The sequence below is a fragment of the Mytilus californianus genome, unplaced genomic scaffold (genome assembly GCF_021869535.1).
Source record: "Mytilus californianus isolate M0D057914Y unplaced genomic scaffold, xbMytCali1.0.p SCAF_13, whole genome shotgun sequence".
NCBI lineage: Eukaryota > Metazoa > Mollusca > Bivalvia > Mytilida > Mytilidae > Mytilus > Mytilus californianus.
Window position 1 is genome coordinate 24,133,729 of NW_026262615.1, and position 19,261 is coordinate 24,152,989.

The 19,261-nt window shown below is 31.8% G+C and overlaps 2 protein-coding genes across 2 annotated transcripts in view; both read left to right on the forward strand.

Moving 5' to 3' along the window:
- Positions 1–19,261, forward strand: part of LOC127723381 (peroxisomal sarcosine oxidase-like) — a 486,740-nt gene that overhangs the window by 451,299 nt on the left and 16,180 nt on the right. The window lies entirely within an intron of this gene.
- On the forward strand, positions 4,627–10,904 carry LOC127723385 (uncharacterized). Its single transcript, XM_052229977.1, has 4 exons — positions 4,627–5,311; positions 7,453–7,514; positions 8,092–8,163; positions 10,810–10,904. Exons 1-3 carry the CDS (start codon positions 5,029–5,031, stop codon positions 8,152–8,154), a joined length of 408 nt encoding a protein of 135 aa, XP_052085937.1. The 5' UTR covers positions 4,627–5,028; the 3' UTR covers positions 8,155–8,163; positions 10,810–10,904.

The window sequence follows — 19,261 nt, forward strand, 5'->3', positions numbered from 1 at the left end:
TTCATATTTTGAGAAGAACTGAAATATGGGTCAAGTGAAATGACTAGAAATGATGGGTACATTTGATTACAAGTTGCTAGCTTACTTATTCCATTAAAATATTTGTGTCAATAAAATCATTCAAAATTTAATAACAAAATATTTAAAGATTACAAAAAGTAGTTGGGGTTGGTTTTTATATTAAGTCTATATCAGCAAAAAATGCCTGTTCAAAGAGAAAAAAATACATGCAGTGTATGCTCCCCTCCGTAATGCTTCAATGCAATAGGATGAAATACGTCGAGTTAGGTCGGTTATGTCGAGTAAAGTCATTTTATTGGAAATCTTTAATAGAACTTTAGCAATCTTGTTTTATAAATTTATGTAAAACCTTTTTTTTATCTTTGATTCAGCATTTAATAATACATAATTTTTTGAGAGTTTCGTTCCAAAGTAACCTATAATAAGCTTTGAGAGAAAATATACGTTTTTTGCCAGACAAATATAGTCTGATAAAATAGAATTATGACAAAATGTACACATTCGACGGACACTTTATAATTCATACTAGAATGCTTATACATATTAAACCTAGCTTAGGAATCAATACCTACAAGTTTAACACTTTAAAAATGTTATACACATTAGTTTTGATTAAATGTTCTTTACCTTTAATGTACCATTTCACACTTATTATATTGAATATAGGCAAGACATTATGACCTCAATAATCTTTTGTAAAATATTCTTATCAAGATAACATAAACTTATTAAGGAAACTTAGTCATTCTACACAGTAGCATCGGTCTTTTTTCTATATCATTTGAATAAAAGGAGTTGTGGGTTGTACTTTGATGTGAAATCAACATAACGACAAACTTCTTTATTCAAAAAGAAAAAGGGATTCCTAACTCCTCCTCATTATCTATCCAATCATCTCAAAACTTTGCAAAAGTTGTTCTTGAAAAACGAATAGTGATAGGAGCAATGCATATTTGATTTAAGAACAAGTTAATGCAATGTGGATAATCTTTAAATTGCTGTATTTTGTTACAGAAATGTTTTGTTAAATTCAGTGGAGAGATTTGCCACCGAAGTCCGATCTTCTTTCTTACGGACGTCTATTACACAAAACTTATTAGGATTTATGTCTGTACTTTCAACTAGGATATTGTTATGTTAAAAGGACTTCAGCTTGAAGATAGGGACAACGCCAATCACCAACCTATTTTTGTAAGGAGATTTACAACCGTACTGATGTCAGATGTCAAGTGCAATTTCGCGATGTCCATCGAGAAAAGTTTCATTAGAAATTGGTCGTTGTGAAACAGAAAATGAAAGGCAATTTATAAAAGATATATTTGCTTTTAAATCATGATATTTTCCATAGATTTGTTGAATTTCCTCGTAGCGATACAATACAATAATTCATGTGGAGATGTTCTGATTATGAATATAATCTTCGAAAATTAGTGCGTATACAAGGCACTTTTGCAGGCACAAAAAATAGCAAGAATCTCACATATCATATTGGCAGCGTTTCTGATTAATATTGGCTGATTTGTATTGTTTAAGACACTATCGATTAGTTGTTGGATTTTTTACTCGATCTTTGTAAAAAAACAAGGGAAACAGTTTTTTTAGTTACAACATGAAATTGATATCAATTAAAGAATTAATAGATGTGCTTATAGAAATTTGCTTAGGTCCCTTTTTGAACAAAAACAATTCTCCAATTAAATATCTCCTAAATAGTAGTATTTTCGTATACTTGCAGCCCCGAAATCGCGAAATTTTACATCGGCGAAAGACAACACAATATACGGTATTTAACTATAAATAAAAAATGCAAGACCTCGATTTGAAAGAATACTTTCAAACCCTCTGACATGTGACTGTTCCCACACTCCGTATGTTCGAATCTCTCCACTGGTTTTTAATTTTATTTCTTCCGCCTAATTTTATTCTTTGGCTGTATAGATGTTTCAAAAGATGTCGCTTAAATGTTTTGTATATGATTTTGTAAAGTGTATACGCGATTGAAACTGACCTTGTTGAACCCAACACCTTTCTTTGTGAGAGTTATCTCTCCGAACACTGTTTTTCTTGTTATGACTTCTTTTCCCATCGGTCAAAGAAATTTACTTTTCCAAATAACAAGTTATTTCCTCTGAATGTTACATTTAATTTTGACCGAAACGTTTCGAAGACTCCATATGAGAATTTTTCCTCTTTATCTAACATAAGTGAAAAGTTATAGTAACTCATAAACCATAAGTCATAGACACATAGGAAAATTAGGTCAAGGTCAAAGGTCAAGGTCATGTTATTAATTTTGATTTTGATTTGTTATCACTTATTATCAGAAACCATATAAGATATCGACAAAATATTTTTTACAGAATTGTAAGTTGCGACATGTCGTTACACATAAATTTTGGTTAAAAGGGTACGTTGATATTTACTGGGAGTTTTCTCCCCTGTTATCTTTAAAATAAGCTGTATGGTTAGAAAACGCATTAACCATATATAGTAGAGACCTAGAGTCTTTTGATTTGATGTCCTTGTTCAATGAACTTGAAATTGGGGTCAAGGTCAAAGTTTGATTTGATGTTCTACATTTCGACTTTTGCTCTAACTTTTTATTAGATCAAGATAAAGTCAAAAGGTCTTTCAAATTTGGTTACAGATATATGACCTTGAAGAAATTCAACCGGAGGTTACCTTTTGTAAACTGGAAGTGTCCATTTTTGCAATATTTTCAATTCTCTATAATTTACTAGAACTTTGTATTTTTTTATGAGTGTAAAGTACCGTAAGGTTCAAATGTAACCGGAAGTAGAATTTGTAAACCGGAAGTACCTACTTATATCCCTTATTTTTAGCAATAGTATATGTAAACCATATATTTTCGGAATCAGCATAAAATAAGCTAATATTTTACCCCGGAATTGACGTTTGAAACCAAAATTGAATATTTTCCTATTAAGATATGTCTTTTTGGGGTGGACAGACCTTCAATTGTTCTCTGAACAATCGGTTTTTAATTTTATCTATTCATGTTGTATATCTTTGACGTTTGTATGTTTGCAAAATCCAAATTTTCGTCGAATTAATCCATAATGCCTGTTTTGGATTGCTTGCACTATATAATGGAACTTTATTAACCAACTTACTACAATATGTATAGAAATGCCCATGCTTTATAAAAGGAAAATTTCGACAACTGGTCATTATGAACGGAGAAATTGCTACAGCCATGCATTACGAAATCTCAGTCATGCATTACGACATCACACCCGTGTATTACGAAATCACAGCCATGCATTATGAACAGATGAAACGGGACATCGATTAAATCAAAATGTCGTTTATTTCTTCAAATAGGTGACAAACTTTTTAAAAAATTTTTTTAACTTAAATAATATCATAAAAAAAAGTTTAAATAATGTTTGAACAGTGTTTTTTAACGACTTGAAACGGAAATATTACACAGCCTTTTTCGAGTACGACTTCCGATTATTATCACTGTTTCATTTCCGTTGATCATTATCAGAACGCAGACTACTCAGAGTAAGAATAGTTAAACTGTCTGATTTATTCTTCCCAGCTACTTTATATTTGCTAGATGAAATGAATTGTAATAGCATAAAATAAAGTACTTGGATGAGAAATCAGAAATTACATCTGACAATGTTGATTAAAAATCCATCGTGAATGCGAAAAGACAAGTTCAGATCTATGAATTCCTGTATCTTCTTCACGGTAAGATTCTTACTCTTTGTTTAATCGAAGAATTAAAACCATTTACGGTAATAAAAGTGTTATGAACTGGCTTTTTTTTTTGTATTGGTCCTGTTATAGATTCGTGGTTAGCTGTATTTGGATCCGAGACTCGAAGACTGTTCTTGAATGAAGTTGCCTTAGTTGGTTAATAAAAGTATCAATATATGGACTTTTTCATATTGGCCCTGTAACATGCCCTTGGTATTAATAATAGCCTCGGACAGTTGTAATGGCCCTCGGCGCTGCCTCGGGGCCATTACAACCATCCTTGGCCATTATTAATACCTTGGGCATGTTACCGGGCCAATATGAAAAAGTCCATACATTAAGAGCAATTCTCTGTAATCACCAAAATATTTCGGCACGCACTAAAAAATATTTGTTTTAAACTTTATTAGTTCAATAGAGCCACATGAGCTTAACAAAAAATATTATTACACTTAGCCCCATATGTTTACCGTTTCCTTGGTAACAGGACTTAAAGTGGCAAGAAAGAGGGAAAATGCAGTGTTTACAAATTATCATCAATTATGTCTAATAAAAAGAAAATAATATAGATATTCAGACATTTAAAACTTTTTTCAGTTTAAAAAAAACAAATAAAAATTGTGTTCAACAGTAAACTTTCTTAAAAAAAATCTATATAGCTAAAATAGGGTAAAAAGTGCAATAAAAGGGGGGTTTTAGAGCCTATTTTGATCAGGTGTTGTAAAAAAATGCAGCCATTTCTTATATTGTTGATTATATGAATAGAGAGAATGGATTAAGGTTATACAAGAAAAGAAAAAAAATCAGTGGGCAAACTTCACTGTGTTGAAATTAATTGACCCTGAAAAGTTGAGTTGTCCTGTAGTTACCTAATCAAATTACCTCCCTTTACGGAGTTCTCTTGTAGAGAAACAAATTAAAAACAGGAGGGAAAATGTAAACAATTGCAGACAACAATGTTATTTTGCGAATTTCTTCATGTTTTATATTCAAGCATAATGGGAAATGGATAAATTTTTCACAGTGATGTTAGCCTACACTTATATATATGGTTAAGTTGGTGTGATTTGCTCATATTTTGAAAATATTGTCAGAACAATGGAACTGTGTCTGTACTAATTAAGACAGTGTATTTTATAGTTTATTTTGCTTACCGTAACTAACTTTTTTAATGTATTTATTTATATAATCTTCGAATAATTGTTATAAAATGTGTAGCATAAAAGATTTCGTAGACAATTGTGACAACTGCAGTGACGACAGGTATTTTTGAAAATGCTTCCATTGGAAAAAGAGACATGTAAAAATTTTTGTCAGAAATTTCTTTACTTAAATCTGACATTACATTGTACGTCACAACTGAGGATCTGTGATATTCATAGAAATATTATCATCGAAACAACTAACAAGAGATATAGAAGGAAAGATTGTGGTGTGCCTTCAGTAAATGTCATTTTGAAATATCATAATACTACAAAAGCAGTGGATCGACATGTTACACCCGAGATGTTTCAAAGAATTGTTACAAAGACAGGCATTTTCATTGCTATTGGAACATGTAAGTAGATACTATTTACCTAATACCATTTTTCTTTAAAAAAGATACAGTGATAAACCTCTTATAAAAAAGAAATCAAATGCAGCTGTCAGGTACCCCCCCCCCCCCCCCCCCCCCAAAAAAAAACAAACAAAAAAAACCTTAGGGTTAATATTATCTACCATTTGGCTATGAACCTTAAGCTTATTGTTTTTAGCATGTGACAGCCATATGAACTTCTTTAATACCCCCTTTTTAAACTATAAAACATAAAATTATGTGAAGTTCTTTGAATCTTGTTTTTGAGAGACAAAAATTATAACATGAATGCTGTTTCATGTTTCCTTTCCTTTACCAGATTTGTAAGGTTTTGTACATGATAATCACATCATTTCATACCGGTCCTTATGAAATAAAAAATGTTGCAGCAACAATGCTGCAATGTTGCGGCTGCTGATCAGGTTGCCAGAAAATTGATGCCGGATAAGTGCTGAATGATGCCGCTAGCATCATTCTGGCAACAGTGCAGCGCTATTTCCTTTCATGACAAAAAGCGCCACAATGTTGCCATAAAGCACACATATAATTTTCTCATTCTTAATCTACTAAAATGATGCCAGAATAGAGCCAGAAAATTGATAATGTCATTGATGATGTCACCAGTGTTTGAGCTTTTTACTGTGGTCATGGTGGTGTGTTAGAAGTGGACCATATGTTGCTTGAGCTTATGATTTTAGTGAAGAATTGGGTGTTCTGTTATTGAGAAGACTTGTATGTAAACTTAGATTAACATGATTAATTAAATGCATAATATAAAAGTTCAATCTCTCATTTAATTAAATCAAGGAAATTGTCTTCTTCCTGATAGACCTGGAGAGCATTTTCAAAAAATCCTAATTAACAGGGACGAACTATCATCTAATGGGGCGAATTGGTACCTTCTGAAACATAAGTCATGGTTTCTCTTCCCTTTCTCAATTTAACCCTTGCTAAAATTTTACAGAGCATGCTGAAAGAAGTTTGGTCAATTATGTCTTTGTAACCCTCAAAAGACGGCTTGAAAGTGCTATTTGTTTGGAAAAAAATGTAGTATAATCACGAATTTAGATTGCTAATCAGACAAAACACAACACCTTTGACTGAAGTGAAGGGGCTCCTGTTGGGATCATGGAAATTATGTTGGTGTTATTGAAGGTATAGATGTTGCATGTTGACAGTTCATGAGTTACACATTTTAACTTTCCTTTTCCTCAATGTGGGAAAAGTAAGTACATTACATATAGGAATAACTTCTGAGGACAGAACTTTACTTTCTTTAAAAGAAAAAAGTTATAATAATAACCCTGAGCACACAAAAAAATCATAACGTTAAATTAAGGAGTTAAAACTTTTTCTCTGGTATACTTAGCACTAAACTTACCTGGTCAGACGTTACTTTACCTTTTTAGTCAATAATTAAAGGAAGCCAGAATTTAAAGGCATTAGTGGCGCAATAGTGCCAGAAAACTAATTTGCATACAAAATAAAAAACAATATCTGCATTGAAGCCACAACATGTTGCGGCAACGAAGCCACAGCATTTTCTGGCACCAGTGCCAGAAAACTAATTTGCATATGAAATACACTAATGCAGCATCATTGCCACAACATGTTGGTGCAATGAAGCCGCAACATAGCCCTAATGTTGTCACAACTACATGTATGCGCCAGAAGGCTTATATTCCGATAAGGGCGCGGACAGCCTTCTTTTACTCATGTTTACTTGAGATACATGTATGTTTTAAAATTCATGTTTTTATGTACATACATGTACATGTATATGACCCAACAAAAAAGTATGTGGGTTTACTGTACACCTACCTACCCTAATTTCAGTATATGACCCAACAAAAAAGTATGTGGGTTTACTGTACCCCTACTTACCCTAATTTGTGTCCCCTACCCTAAAGTGTTTTTGACTATTTTTGATTAAGTACTGTTAAAGTCACAATGTTGCTCCCATAAACTCAATGTAAAAAAAAAAAAAAAAATCCCTACCTACCTACCTTTTTTTTTTCAGCAAGTGACAGTAAACACACATATTTTTTTGTTTGGCCTAAATAGTTTTGATAGTGATACACAGAATGAGATCAATTGTGTATCTATTTTCTTTTATATTACAGCAATTTGTAGACTGTGTAGAGAAAAACTATTTGGAAATAACAGTATTGAGCATGTTGAGGAGGTATGTCTTTTCATATACATGTATAAATATGATTCCCTGTACACATGTATACTCAATAGTCAATAGTGAGTTTATTATGTCATGTATGTATGGGATCCATATTGTAACTACATGTCAAACTGCATATGTACTCAGTTTTAAAATGACAAGAATAAGAAGATCTTTCAATTCAGAAATAACATTAAACTTTAAAGTTCCAACTTCATATTCACTAAGCTTTTGCACATTTTATTTGGTAAACTAGTTTCATCATTAAGCATTAGTAAAAAATCTATTAAAATAAAAACCAAGATTTTAATTGATCTAATTTACATGTACACTTAGGGCCAATAGGGGTTAAACTATGCATTCATGCATGCATAATTGAGGGTAAATTAAGGGTAAATTTCTAAATCATTTGTGTATAAAACATACCTCAACTGAACCCTAACCCATTCATATACTACTAAACCCTCTAAGATAGGTTGGTTTTTGCTTCAATATTATCATGTGTATTCCAGAATTCATTATTGTTCCAATTTCAATTAGTACCTTGTTTAAAATATTCTTAAAAAGTTTTTCTTTTCTTTTAATTTAGGAGAACACTATTGAGACAAATACAAAGAACAAGATTGCAGAAGCTGAAATACTACCACCTTAAAGAAAGAGGGTAGGTATAACTGTATATAAAATAGTATCATTGCATACACTTTATAAGAAGTCTCATAAACTTGACTTTATAAGATATCTTGTAAAAGTATTTATGATATCTTGTATAATATCAGATTATTACATGGCATTTTTCATATCGCATGTATTATCAGCCCTTGGTTTAATATCAGCCCAAGAGCCGCATGGCTTGAGGGCTGATATTGGCCGAGGGCTAATAATACATGTGATATGAAAAATGACATGCTATGATCTTTTTATCATATGCTTCAACAATGGAGAAAAATAACAGATTAATATATTGATCTTTTTACGTGGTTCTTAAATAGCAGTTCAAAGAGTGAAATATTATAAGTTATATAGTGTGCTAGTGACCTAATACGGTATATATGGGGTCAGTAAATTCCATATGGGGTGAGAGCAAAGCTCGAATCCCCATATGGAATTTACTGACCCCATATATACCGTATTACGTCACTAGCACACTATGTAACGAATTTATCTTACCGACTATCTTAATGTGTGAAATTTAGACTAGTGACCTATCAAAATGAGCACTGAAGTCTTCAATACTTTTAGCATTAAGAAACTTCTCTCATTGATCCTACAGAAACAGCTGCCAACAATAACAACTTGTTAGCTTTAAATGTGTTTTATGAATTCATTTCAATCTTAATAATCAATTTCTTCGTCTGTTGAAATCTTTAAGATGTTTTTCTCAGTACCGTTTTGTTTTTATAAAGGGACGCAACACTACTACTAACTGTGTATGAAATAAGCCCCGCCTCCTTTCTAACCTTATATGGAATATAAAGGGGACGTAACTCCACTACTAACTGTGTATGAAATAAGGCCCGCCTACCTTCTAACCTTATATGGAATATAAAGGGACGTAACTCCACTAATAACCGTGTATGAAATAAGCCCCGCCTCCTTACTAACCTAATATGAAATATACACAGTCTCGCCGCGGACGCTTTAAACCAATCATATTCCTAGAAATGTATAGGAGGTAAGATAATCACGGATGTCAGACCCGAAATGTTGTACAATCGATATGAAATCTTTCTATCATATGCCTCAACAATGAAGAAAAAAAACCAGTATTTTATATTTTAATACGGACGATAAAAAAATAATTCAACAATATACATAATAAACACTGTTTGGAAAAGTCAACATTTTTAAAGTAACTTTCTAAATTATGTTAAAAATGCATTTATTTTATCATTTGTTTATTGTTTGTTTTTTTTTCCATTTTACACAATATACTTTCCAGTATACAAATAATTGTTTTGTACCCTACTTTGTAATGTTTTTCACTGAAAACGTACCATTGAGGTGTATTTTCCAGAATTTGCCGAGTATTACCAGAATGCCATGATATAACGTTACGGAAAGGCATGTGATAAAAGTCGAAGCATGTGATAAACTTTTCATATCAGACCGCTAAGCACCAATTCGAAAAAATATGGAATATACGTAAATGTAATGCTATTATCATATGGTAAAAATCATATGTTATTTAGTCTAAGTATATGATAATATATTTTATATCTTTCATGAGATATCTTATAAAGAAGTTTATAAAGATATCTCATAAACCTTAGAAGATATAAGATTTTCAAGATATCCAATTAGGAGCTTACTGTATTGAATTTGCAGTTTTGGAGCCATCAATCATGGATTTGATGGTCGCAAATTGAGTTTACTAGCGACACGTTAGCGGAGCCAGTAAACGGATATTTGCGACCATCAAATCATAGATTGATGGCTCCAAATCTTCAGATTGATATATACCCTGAAAATTACGACTTTATCCAATGAAATTTGACGTACGTACGTTACAACGAATGTTGCATTAGAATGAATGTTATAGGACATCTGATATAATTTATAAGATATCTTATAAAACAATTTTGTTAGATCTCTTATTGTCTCCCACCGGAGGGGACATAGAAATACCGGTGTCCGTCCGTCCGTCCGTCCATAATCAGTTTCTGGACCGTAACTTTTGAACACCTTCATATAATTTTTTCAAACTTACACAGTTGAATGTTTATTAGGTAAGAAAGATCCGTATTGATTTTGATGTTTATAGGTCAAAGGTTGAGGTCACAGATACTTAATGATGTTGAATTTTCAGCTGACAATCGGTTTCTGGACTGTTACTTTTGAACACCTTCATATTATTTCTTCAAACTTACACAGTTGAATGTTATTAGGTAAGGAAGATCCCTATTGATTTTGATGTTTCTAGTCATTCAAAGGTCAAGGTCACAAGTGCTTTATGGAAATATTATATTTTAGCACCAGTGGGGAACCCCGGAGCCTCCTCTTGTTTAGTTTATAAGATATCTTATTTATTTTATAAGATATCTCATGAATTAGATATAAGATATTTCACTAACTTTATTTGATATCTTATCCTTTTATTCAGACATAGGAGCCCTATAGTAATCAGCTTTCCGTCTGTCCGTCACAAACAGTTTTCACAAAATAAATCAAAAAGGCTATCACAAATCAATGTGAAAGTTTGATGGCTACCTATCAAAAAGCAGGGATATCACTAGTGAGCAATGACTCACAGCACATCTTGTTTCATATTGTGTCTATCAGAATTCATTTAGTATCCAATCTTTTGTAGGCACTTGATAAAGTACCAGGGAAGCGTTACAGGGTGAAGGTTGTTGACACAATCCTTGATTTAGATGTAACCAAGAATAAAGAAACAATAACCAATATTACAAGTCATATCAGTGGGAGGTTTAGGTAACTACATTACCATATTTATTGCGCCATTTTCTTCGGAAAACAGAATATGAATATGCATCACCATGTGTCACTCGATGATAGTGACTGTTTAATTTTTGGTAAAAGAAATAAATGCAGACAATACACTAATTATTTGAATGCACCCTGATAAAGAAATATTACAACAGATACATTTTCATTTTTTGTGCTACATTTTAACCCGAGCATTGACAATATTTCATGAATCCATATATCTTTATTCTGCATATCTTTATTTATTGTAAAACACAATGCTATGGCAACCGATCTTACACGCCGCAACGACTAAATCTGACGGAAAGTGAAAGATTAGATTTTAATAAGTATATTCAAGCATTACATAAATGCCAATTAGAACGAGAAACATTTGTTAATGTACTCGAATAGATTACTTCATTAATATTCTACTGAAAGTATCATTTCAAAGAAATAACGTATCTATATATTTTGAGAAACGCTGTTTAGGTATCCAGGATATCTGATTTCAAAAACTGAGATGGTCATTTGAAATATCAATATTTTTACATCATCAAATATGAATTTAACGGGAAAATGACAACTTAGACAAAAGAAAACTGACATTATTTTATATAACGAATTCGTCATATTCGTTTGTTTATTAATAATCTGAAGATGGAATTAAACCTTATACGTGAATTCGTTTATATAATAGTACTACAAAACTATATCGGTATGTATTTCTTTGTGATTTAACAAAATAGCAAAAATAAACAATGACTCATTTAGCTAGTATAGAAATCTTTTTTTTTCAATTTGATCTTAGATACATGTATTTTTTTTAAATCCTGTATAACAAATGGTTCCTTTAAAGCACAAATATGGCTTTCACACCAGAGTAATTTTATTATGTTCAAAATTATATCCAGCAACAGAAACAAAACCAAACATGGAGATAAAGGGTTTTCCATAGGAAATATCCATCTGGCGTATATTTTGTTGGATATAATATTGTTAGTCTGTAAAGGATGACAACTAACTGATTGTTTCAAATATAAGAACACGGATGATCGCCGAAGGGAGAAACGTCCACTCAATTTAATTGTAAGACATGCCAACTGCATTTTTTTTGTGCAAAATAATTCTTCTAAATTGGTCATGTTCGACCACGTCAAAGGTATGTCTGTCCTATATTTGATTTCATGTTGTTTTGATTCGTAATATATTTTACAGATTCGCATAGAAAATAAACTGTACATGTGTATTTACTTCAACTTGTATTGTTTTTGTAATTGTCTCAATGGTATGTACTCTCTCCCATCTCTTCTGTTTTTATCTATTTAATATAATGCTATAAAAAAATACGAGATTGAAGATCATTTAATTATCTTTATCAATTTATCATTGCTTTCATCTGAGTCAGTAAGAAAATAGTACATGTACTCATTTCTAATGTTTTTGTTGAATACATGAGGTAATATGGGTATTTTCGACTCCGAGACATGCAATTACCACTTAACCCAGTTCAAGGTTCTTTAATTCAAGCAATTTTAATTTGGATTCATTTTGAAATATCTGAAAGTGTAATAACTAAAGATCGTGTGAATTAAAGTATGAATTTGATAATCTAACTGTCGACAGTTGTTCGAAAATAAGGAGTATTTAATATCAATTTATTATATTAAAACATCGGATTATTTAGCTGAAAGTGATTACCAAAATCGGATTAAAAATAATGAACCGTACTAACCAACATTTACGATCTTGAAATGTTTAAATAAAATAGAAATACATTTATTGCATAATTATCGTTGGCAAGATAAATTTATTTACCATCCTTTTTTTCGCATATATCACTCTGCTCAGTCACTCTGTTTTTCTCCTATCACACCTTTTAAACATGAACATACATTATCAGCGACGTCACAATGTGTGAGGACACTTTATAAAGCTTTACATTTGTCAAGCGTAATACTGTCTACGAAAAGGCCAGGAAAAACGATAAACAGATTATCGGCTTTTATTACATATAGATATCGTAAAATATCAATGTGTAGTAAACCGATAATCTATGCGGATTGTTGTTCAAAGAGCAGTCACGACAAATTGAGACATGAATTGTTTTTGGCTGTAATGCATATTGAGATTGAAACCTGCAAACTAAGAGAATGAAAGTCAACAGGAAGATATGACACTATTGTTTTGCCTCCAAGCCTTCTAGTTTTGATCTTACCCCTATATGTTCCTTTTTTTCTGCTTAAAAACGCCAAATACAAATTAAGATCTTTTGCTACTACTAAAATTGTCGATCAAATTATGGCATTAGTTCTGAAAATCCCATATTAGTTTTTTTAATAGGGACACATTCTTTACAAATCAATAATATTTGTTCATACAGGAGAGTCTGGATAGGAGGTCCATCATTTCTTTATTCTGTTATTGTTTATACCATTTTTCGCTATTCTTTAGTAATGTTGCCTATCATTATCTATTCTTTACATCTACCATCCCATTGTTCATAATTTCTATATTTGTTTTGCCTAATTTTATCTATTCTTTATTTTCTCAGCCATTTATTCTGCACTTTGTGTCTATTGTTCTATACTCTGTAAACCCCACCCAGACCCTCATACAGTCATCGAATTCCACACAATAAAAAGTGGGCTGAAGTGGTACATGTGAAAACGGACATTTAGTCAGCGACTATTATATATGATAAGAAATTATGGTTGCCTTTCAATCCATGCAGTAAGTCCTACAGTTTTCTAAATACTACAAATTGTCTAAAATCCAGTTAAATCAATATAAGCATTTAATACCTTATTCTTCACACTTGTTGGCGGATATGATACATACTGTATACATGGTATAAGCCTAGTCACGCAGACTAGAACATTTTTTTAAAACTTGAACTTCTCTTTCGTTGATTAGTTCTATTAAAGATTTTCACCATAATCCGATTCCTTGGCATAGAAAATGTTTCGATATACACTAGGCTTCACGGATTGAAATGATATGACATCACAACAATGCATTGATGTCATGGTGCAAATCCATCGTATTGTATTTCAATCCATTTGGTTTCTTCTTTACATTTTTAATTTGAAATCCGATGGTTATACGACGGTACCTGATATATCGCTTGAAAAGACCAAACTGATACAGTTACAATCAGTTAGAATAGTAACTGTTTGTTCTAGTATACGACTTTAAGTTAAAAAATTTAAATGAAATGGCTTGTTTTTTGTGAAGAATCATGAATTACTTGAATAAAAAACAAATGATTTTCTACCCCCAAGGCATGGTTTCCCTTAGTCGTATCTGGCACAATCGTTTTGGATTTTCGACTTTAACACCGTATTTAATTTGGCATTTTTACTATAAGCATCTGGTGGAACAAGCTATAAGCTTTGTATTTTTTAGGAGTTTTGGCGCTGCATATCTGTACTTTATACCATGCAGTATGGGTTTTGCTCACTGTTGAAGGCATTACGGTGACCTATATAGTCGTAAACTGCTATATCATTTGGTCTCTAGTGGAGAGTGATCTCATTGGCAATCATACCACATCTTCTTATGTTTATATATCTGTACTTTAAACGCCGTTTTGCTTTTGAATTTAGAAAATATTTGATTTTCTATAATTTGACATTGGTTGTATAGGATAAAGTTTTAAAATAACGTGGTTCTTATTAAGGTTACTTTTAATACGTAATAGAAACAGAATACCTCGATAACTTGAGGTTTCTCTTTCATTTGTTTATGGTTTGAATATTCTTGCTTTGTATTTTTTTAAATACCAAGGATTGTATACCCCAGGAATAGATTAACTAAGCTGTATTTCGCAAAACTTTTCGGAATTTTTAACCCTAAAAGCTATTCAACTTCATAATTTATTTGACCTTTTAAAATGTTTTGATTCGAGCAGCACTGTTGAGTATTTTGTAGAAGAAACGCACGGCTGGCGTACAAAGATTTAATGCTGGTGTCAATGGTGAGTTTAATTAATAGTACTCATGAGGTATATTCTTATTTCATCAACCGACATAGTTGTATATAGCACAGCTTGCACACTCCCCTAATAATGGATTTCGGGACTTTATATCCGATCCCTCGTGTAGGTACACTTATATGCAATCTGCGAGTTAAAACAATTACAACAAGGCTTTGAGTTGTTGTATTTTTCCTTATGTAAGACATAGTATATGCCCCTTGCTAAAATGTCTTCATTGTCCAGCAGCTGTCAAAGTTCCTGCCCTTTGTCCAAGACGAGCCACTTTGCTAAACACACGTCAAAGGTGTATTGTTAAGTTTACATCGTCCAAAATATGCATGAAATATTTAACACGTGGCGTTAAAAACAACAATTAAGCAGAAAATCGATCCACCAATCTCTCATACAGATAACGCATAACATAGGTACAGATATGTTAAGTTACAAAATTGTCATAAGAAAGATTTGTTATTATTTAAGTTTTTCGAAGTAGTAAGTTTTAATATCATTTAAGAATATGTAAGGCTTTTTGGGTATATAACTATGTCGTCAATATCATGTTCCTATTTTATAAATATATCACTATGATTTAAATATCCCATTTATTTCATTCATTTTTTAACCGGAACAACATATACATTCAACAAGTACTATACGACGCCTTTATATAGGAGCATATTTGTAAAACATTATTTTTTGTGGTTTTTGTTTCATATTTAAATATCCTTAATATGACATCAAAAGTCTGACAGTTCTGAAAACAGCACAAACACTTGTCTCTAACATATACACACATATATCGTATATTAATTTGTAAAGGTATATAGAGTATTTTCATAGAGACAAGTGCCTGTGAAATGAAGATAAAATAAAATATATTCAATGTAACATAACATAAAAATTTGAACAACTGTTTAGAACAAAGAGAAATTCTAGATGATACCTTTACAACGTAAATTAAAAAAATAGAGACGAAAACCCTATAGGCGCATCCAGCGGACTGATGCCGAAGGGAGGTGATGTATAACGCATCTTTTGACAGGTAATGCAATTCGTTTTATATATGTTTATTGATACTCTTTATTTTAAGTATTATATCTTGTACCCGTAAACATTCATAATTCGATTCTTAATTATGCACTTGCATGTACACAAAATTGCATTAATATGGAAGAGAGGCGAAAGATACCAGAGGGACATTCAAACTGAAATACCCATTGAAATTTGTCAGTGGAAGATATTTCTATAACATTCAATTAATTTATATAGTTTACTGAACCTGATATAAAACTAAGATTTCCATGTACAAACGGTATGAAGAGACATAAATGATTAATTGGGCGCGTTATGGTAGTTAACTGAAAACATGCAAGTTTCGAAATAATTTCTCATTGATAATTGATAATGACCATTTTATTACCTTCATTAATATATGGAAATACGGAGATGAGGTATGTTTCTCTGATTTTTTTTCCTTTCGTAAATAAGTTTTTTTTTTTTGTTTTTTTTTGCAGCATGCACAGATCTTTTTTGATGTTCCGAATGTTAACGTTCTTTTTGATGCTGCGAAAATACAGCATAGATGAGTGCATTCTAGTTTAAAATGGAAATTTTCCACCAGTAAAATGTTTTCTATTGTAATAAAAATCTATGTATCAAGAATAAATTAATTGTATCATTGTTATAAGATAGTTTTTATCTCCTATATCTACATTTAAAACTATCACCTGCTGTAGATAACAAAATCATTAAACAAACGTATGATTGAACATCAACATTGACATCACGTCCAATCAGAGAACAGATCTTTGACAATAACCACGTCTTACACTTCGTTGTCAATATGGTGGAATTGTGTGCGCCTGTCGTACAAGTGAGAGGTTAAGCTAGCTATAAAACCAGGTTTAATCCACCATTTCCTAGATAAGAAAATGTCTGTTCCAAGTCAGTAATATGACAGTTGTTATCCATTCGTTTGCTGTGTTTGAGCTTTTGATTTTGCCATTTTATTAGGGACTTTCCGTTTTGAATTTTCCTCGGAGTTCGGTAGTTTTGTTATTTTACTTTTAACCATAAGTTAGCATCATAACATCAATGGTAGACAATTCGAAACCACTTCAGAAAACAATTTCTGTTAATATACCATACGATTATTGACGATTGCATATATCCATTTAACTTTGTTGAATAGTGTTCTCATTGACAATCATACCACATGTTCCCTTTTTTATATCAAAGCAGAAAAGTGATTTATTTCAATTTGGACAGCAAATAAGATCGGATAGACAATCTACAATGTATTTCTGGCTATGTTGTGATCATTTATCGAAAAACTTCATGTTTGAGAGGTTTTCCGTAATCTATTTGGCCTATTTAAAATAGTGTTTTTTTATGTCCGATCTACCATCAAATATAAGAAATATTATTCACGATAATGGCATGAGTATCATAATTTAAAGAGCAACTCATTTTGACAGACGAACTTATTAGATTATATTTTTTTTAGGTTTTAGATAACAACAAAATACCTATTTATAGCGGTATAAGTAATTGGATTAAACCTGTTTAGCCATTTTTCTGACCATTAACTTCAATAGACGAGATGTGTACTGATTTATTATCGTAATGGGTATTCATGAAGGGCAATGTGACCTATTGACGTTTCATCTGTAAAAAGCGTTCCGGATCCAGACAAACAATCCGCTATATATATTATTATTATATATAATATAAAACAAGTCCCTTAAACGATCTTAAACCGACACCTGAGGCACATCGGCGTTTCATTTTCTATTACTTTTATGACGACTCATTGAGATCGTCTGCACAAATATATTTTCAACAAACTAAGTAAATCTCCTTTTATAACATATTTTGAAGGTTGGTATATCAATGTCATGATCCAAACAGTATCAAAAGCTTCGCTTATATCAGCATTATTCATTAAACTCCTTATTTTGTTTTGTTTTCGGGTACGATATTACCATTCATGATGATATTAATTCTAGATGGCACTTGTTAATGGGAACAGAAGATATTTAGAATATCCTAAATATTCAAACTGACATAGTGGTTCGTCCTTTGGTCTCCGGTAGATAATTGTCTCAATGACAATCATTACACATCTCCATTCTCAATAGATTAATTGATTGGACTCTGGTGTTAGATGCCATTTTAATCATTCTTAGCTATATCGATGCGGCTAGTTTTTATTGATAGAGGAAGTTGAAATGTCAAAAGAACACGACCTTCGATAAGAAAACTGTCAAGTTAATTATGATAGAGGTCGAACCCATCTGCCACGTACGGGATTCGACTTGCAACCACAGTGTTGCCAGGTTAGTGATATTGAAGATGAACTACGTAGATCACTCGGCCTGCTAGACCCCCTTTTATTAATAGACAAATGCTAACTACTTGATCTTCTATCGTTGTTGCATGAGTAAATATTAGGTAGAGAGAAATCTTTTCACATATTGTTTCTAACAGTTATTGATTCTGAATTTACCTGCACGTGGGAGCCTCCTCGCACAAGAAGAGAGGCAGAAGAAGCATGTTTGGCTCTAAATTACAGTTTGATTCATGTAACACCTGGTATAAAAGAGAAGATGGAATATGCATGGCAGTCTTTAAAGGACAATGGTAACAGGTAAAATATCAATATATGTAGCTGATCTATATTTATTACATATTGGTGCTTTAAAAGCTAACATAAATTCCAAACCTAAATAATATAGATTTGCATCTCTCCCTCACTTGAGTTAGCAAATAACTTAATCAGTGCAAAGGTCTGATTCCTTTTAGGGATTTGGCTATACTTCAGTCTTTTTTATGGTTTGATCAGATCTTAAAGGTGCAACGGTGCAAGACAATTGGTATCGTTTATGTTATTATTACCACTAGGTCTATACATCAGCTGGTGGCAAATGTATATCCAGCCCAGGAGCAAGTACTACTGGCATGAAAATACGGATATTGTTTTGATTGAAATTTACAGTTTCAAAATTTCATAAATAATTTTAAATTAAGGCATATATCTCCCTTATGAAAAGCTCTGATTCTTTTTCCGGTTTTGGCTATACTTTAAGGTCCTGATGGTTGATCAGCTCTTCCACGTTTGTATTAGATTTTGGATTTTCATATATTTTGGCCTCGAGCATCATTTAAGAGACATTAGTTGTTGTAATGGGAATCTGGTGTAGTGAAATTGGTACCGTTTTTATTATTATTACCAAATAATTATTTCTTAGAAGACGAATTAAAATGTAAAAATTACACAAAACAACCTGCAATTAAATAAGATAAAAAAAGTATATTCAGCTTATAGTATCTAGCGATAAAAGGGCGTTACAAG

Excerpts from the sequence above, each read along its gene's own strand:
- LOC127723385 (XM_052229977.1), top strand. The coding sequence starts at position 5,029 with ATGCTTCCATTGGAAAAAGAGACATGTAAAAATTTTTGTCAGAAATTT. Across the intron at positions 5,312-7,452 it reads TTTCATTGCTATTGGAACAT|CAATTTGTAGACTGTGTAGA; the intron begins GTAAGTAGATAC and ends TTTATATTACAG. Across the intron at positions 7,515-8,091 it reads GTATTGAGCATGTTGAGGAG|GAGAACACTATTGAGACAAA; the intron begins GTATGTCTTTTC and ends CTTTTAATTTAG.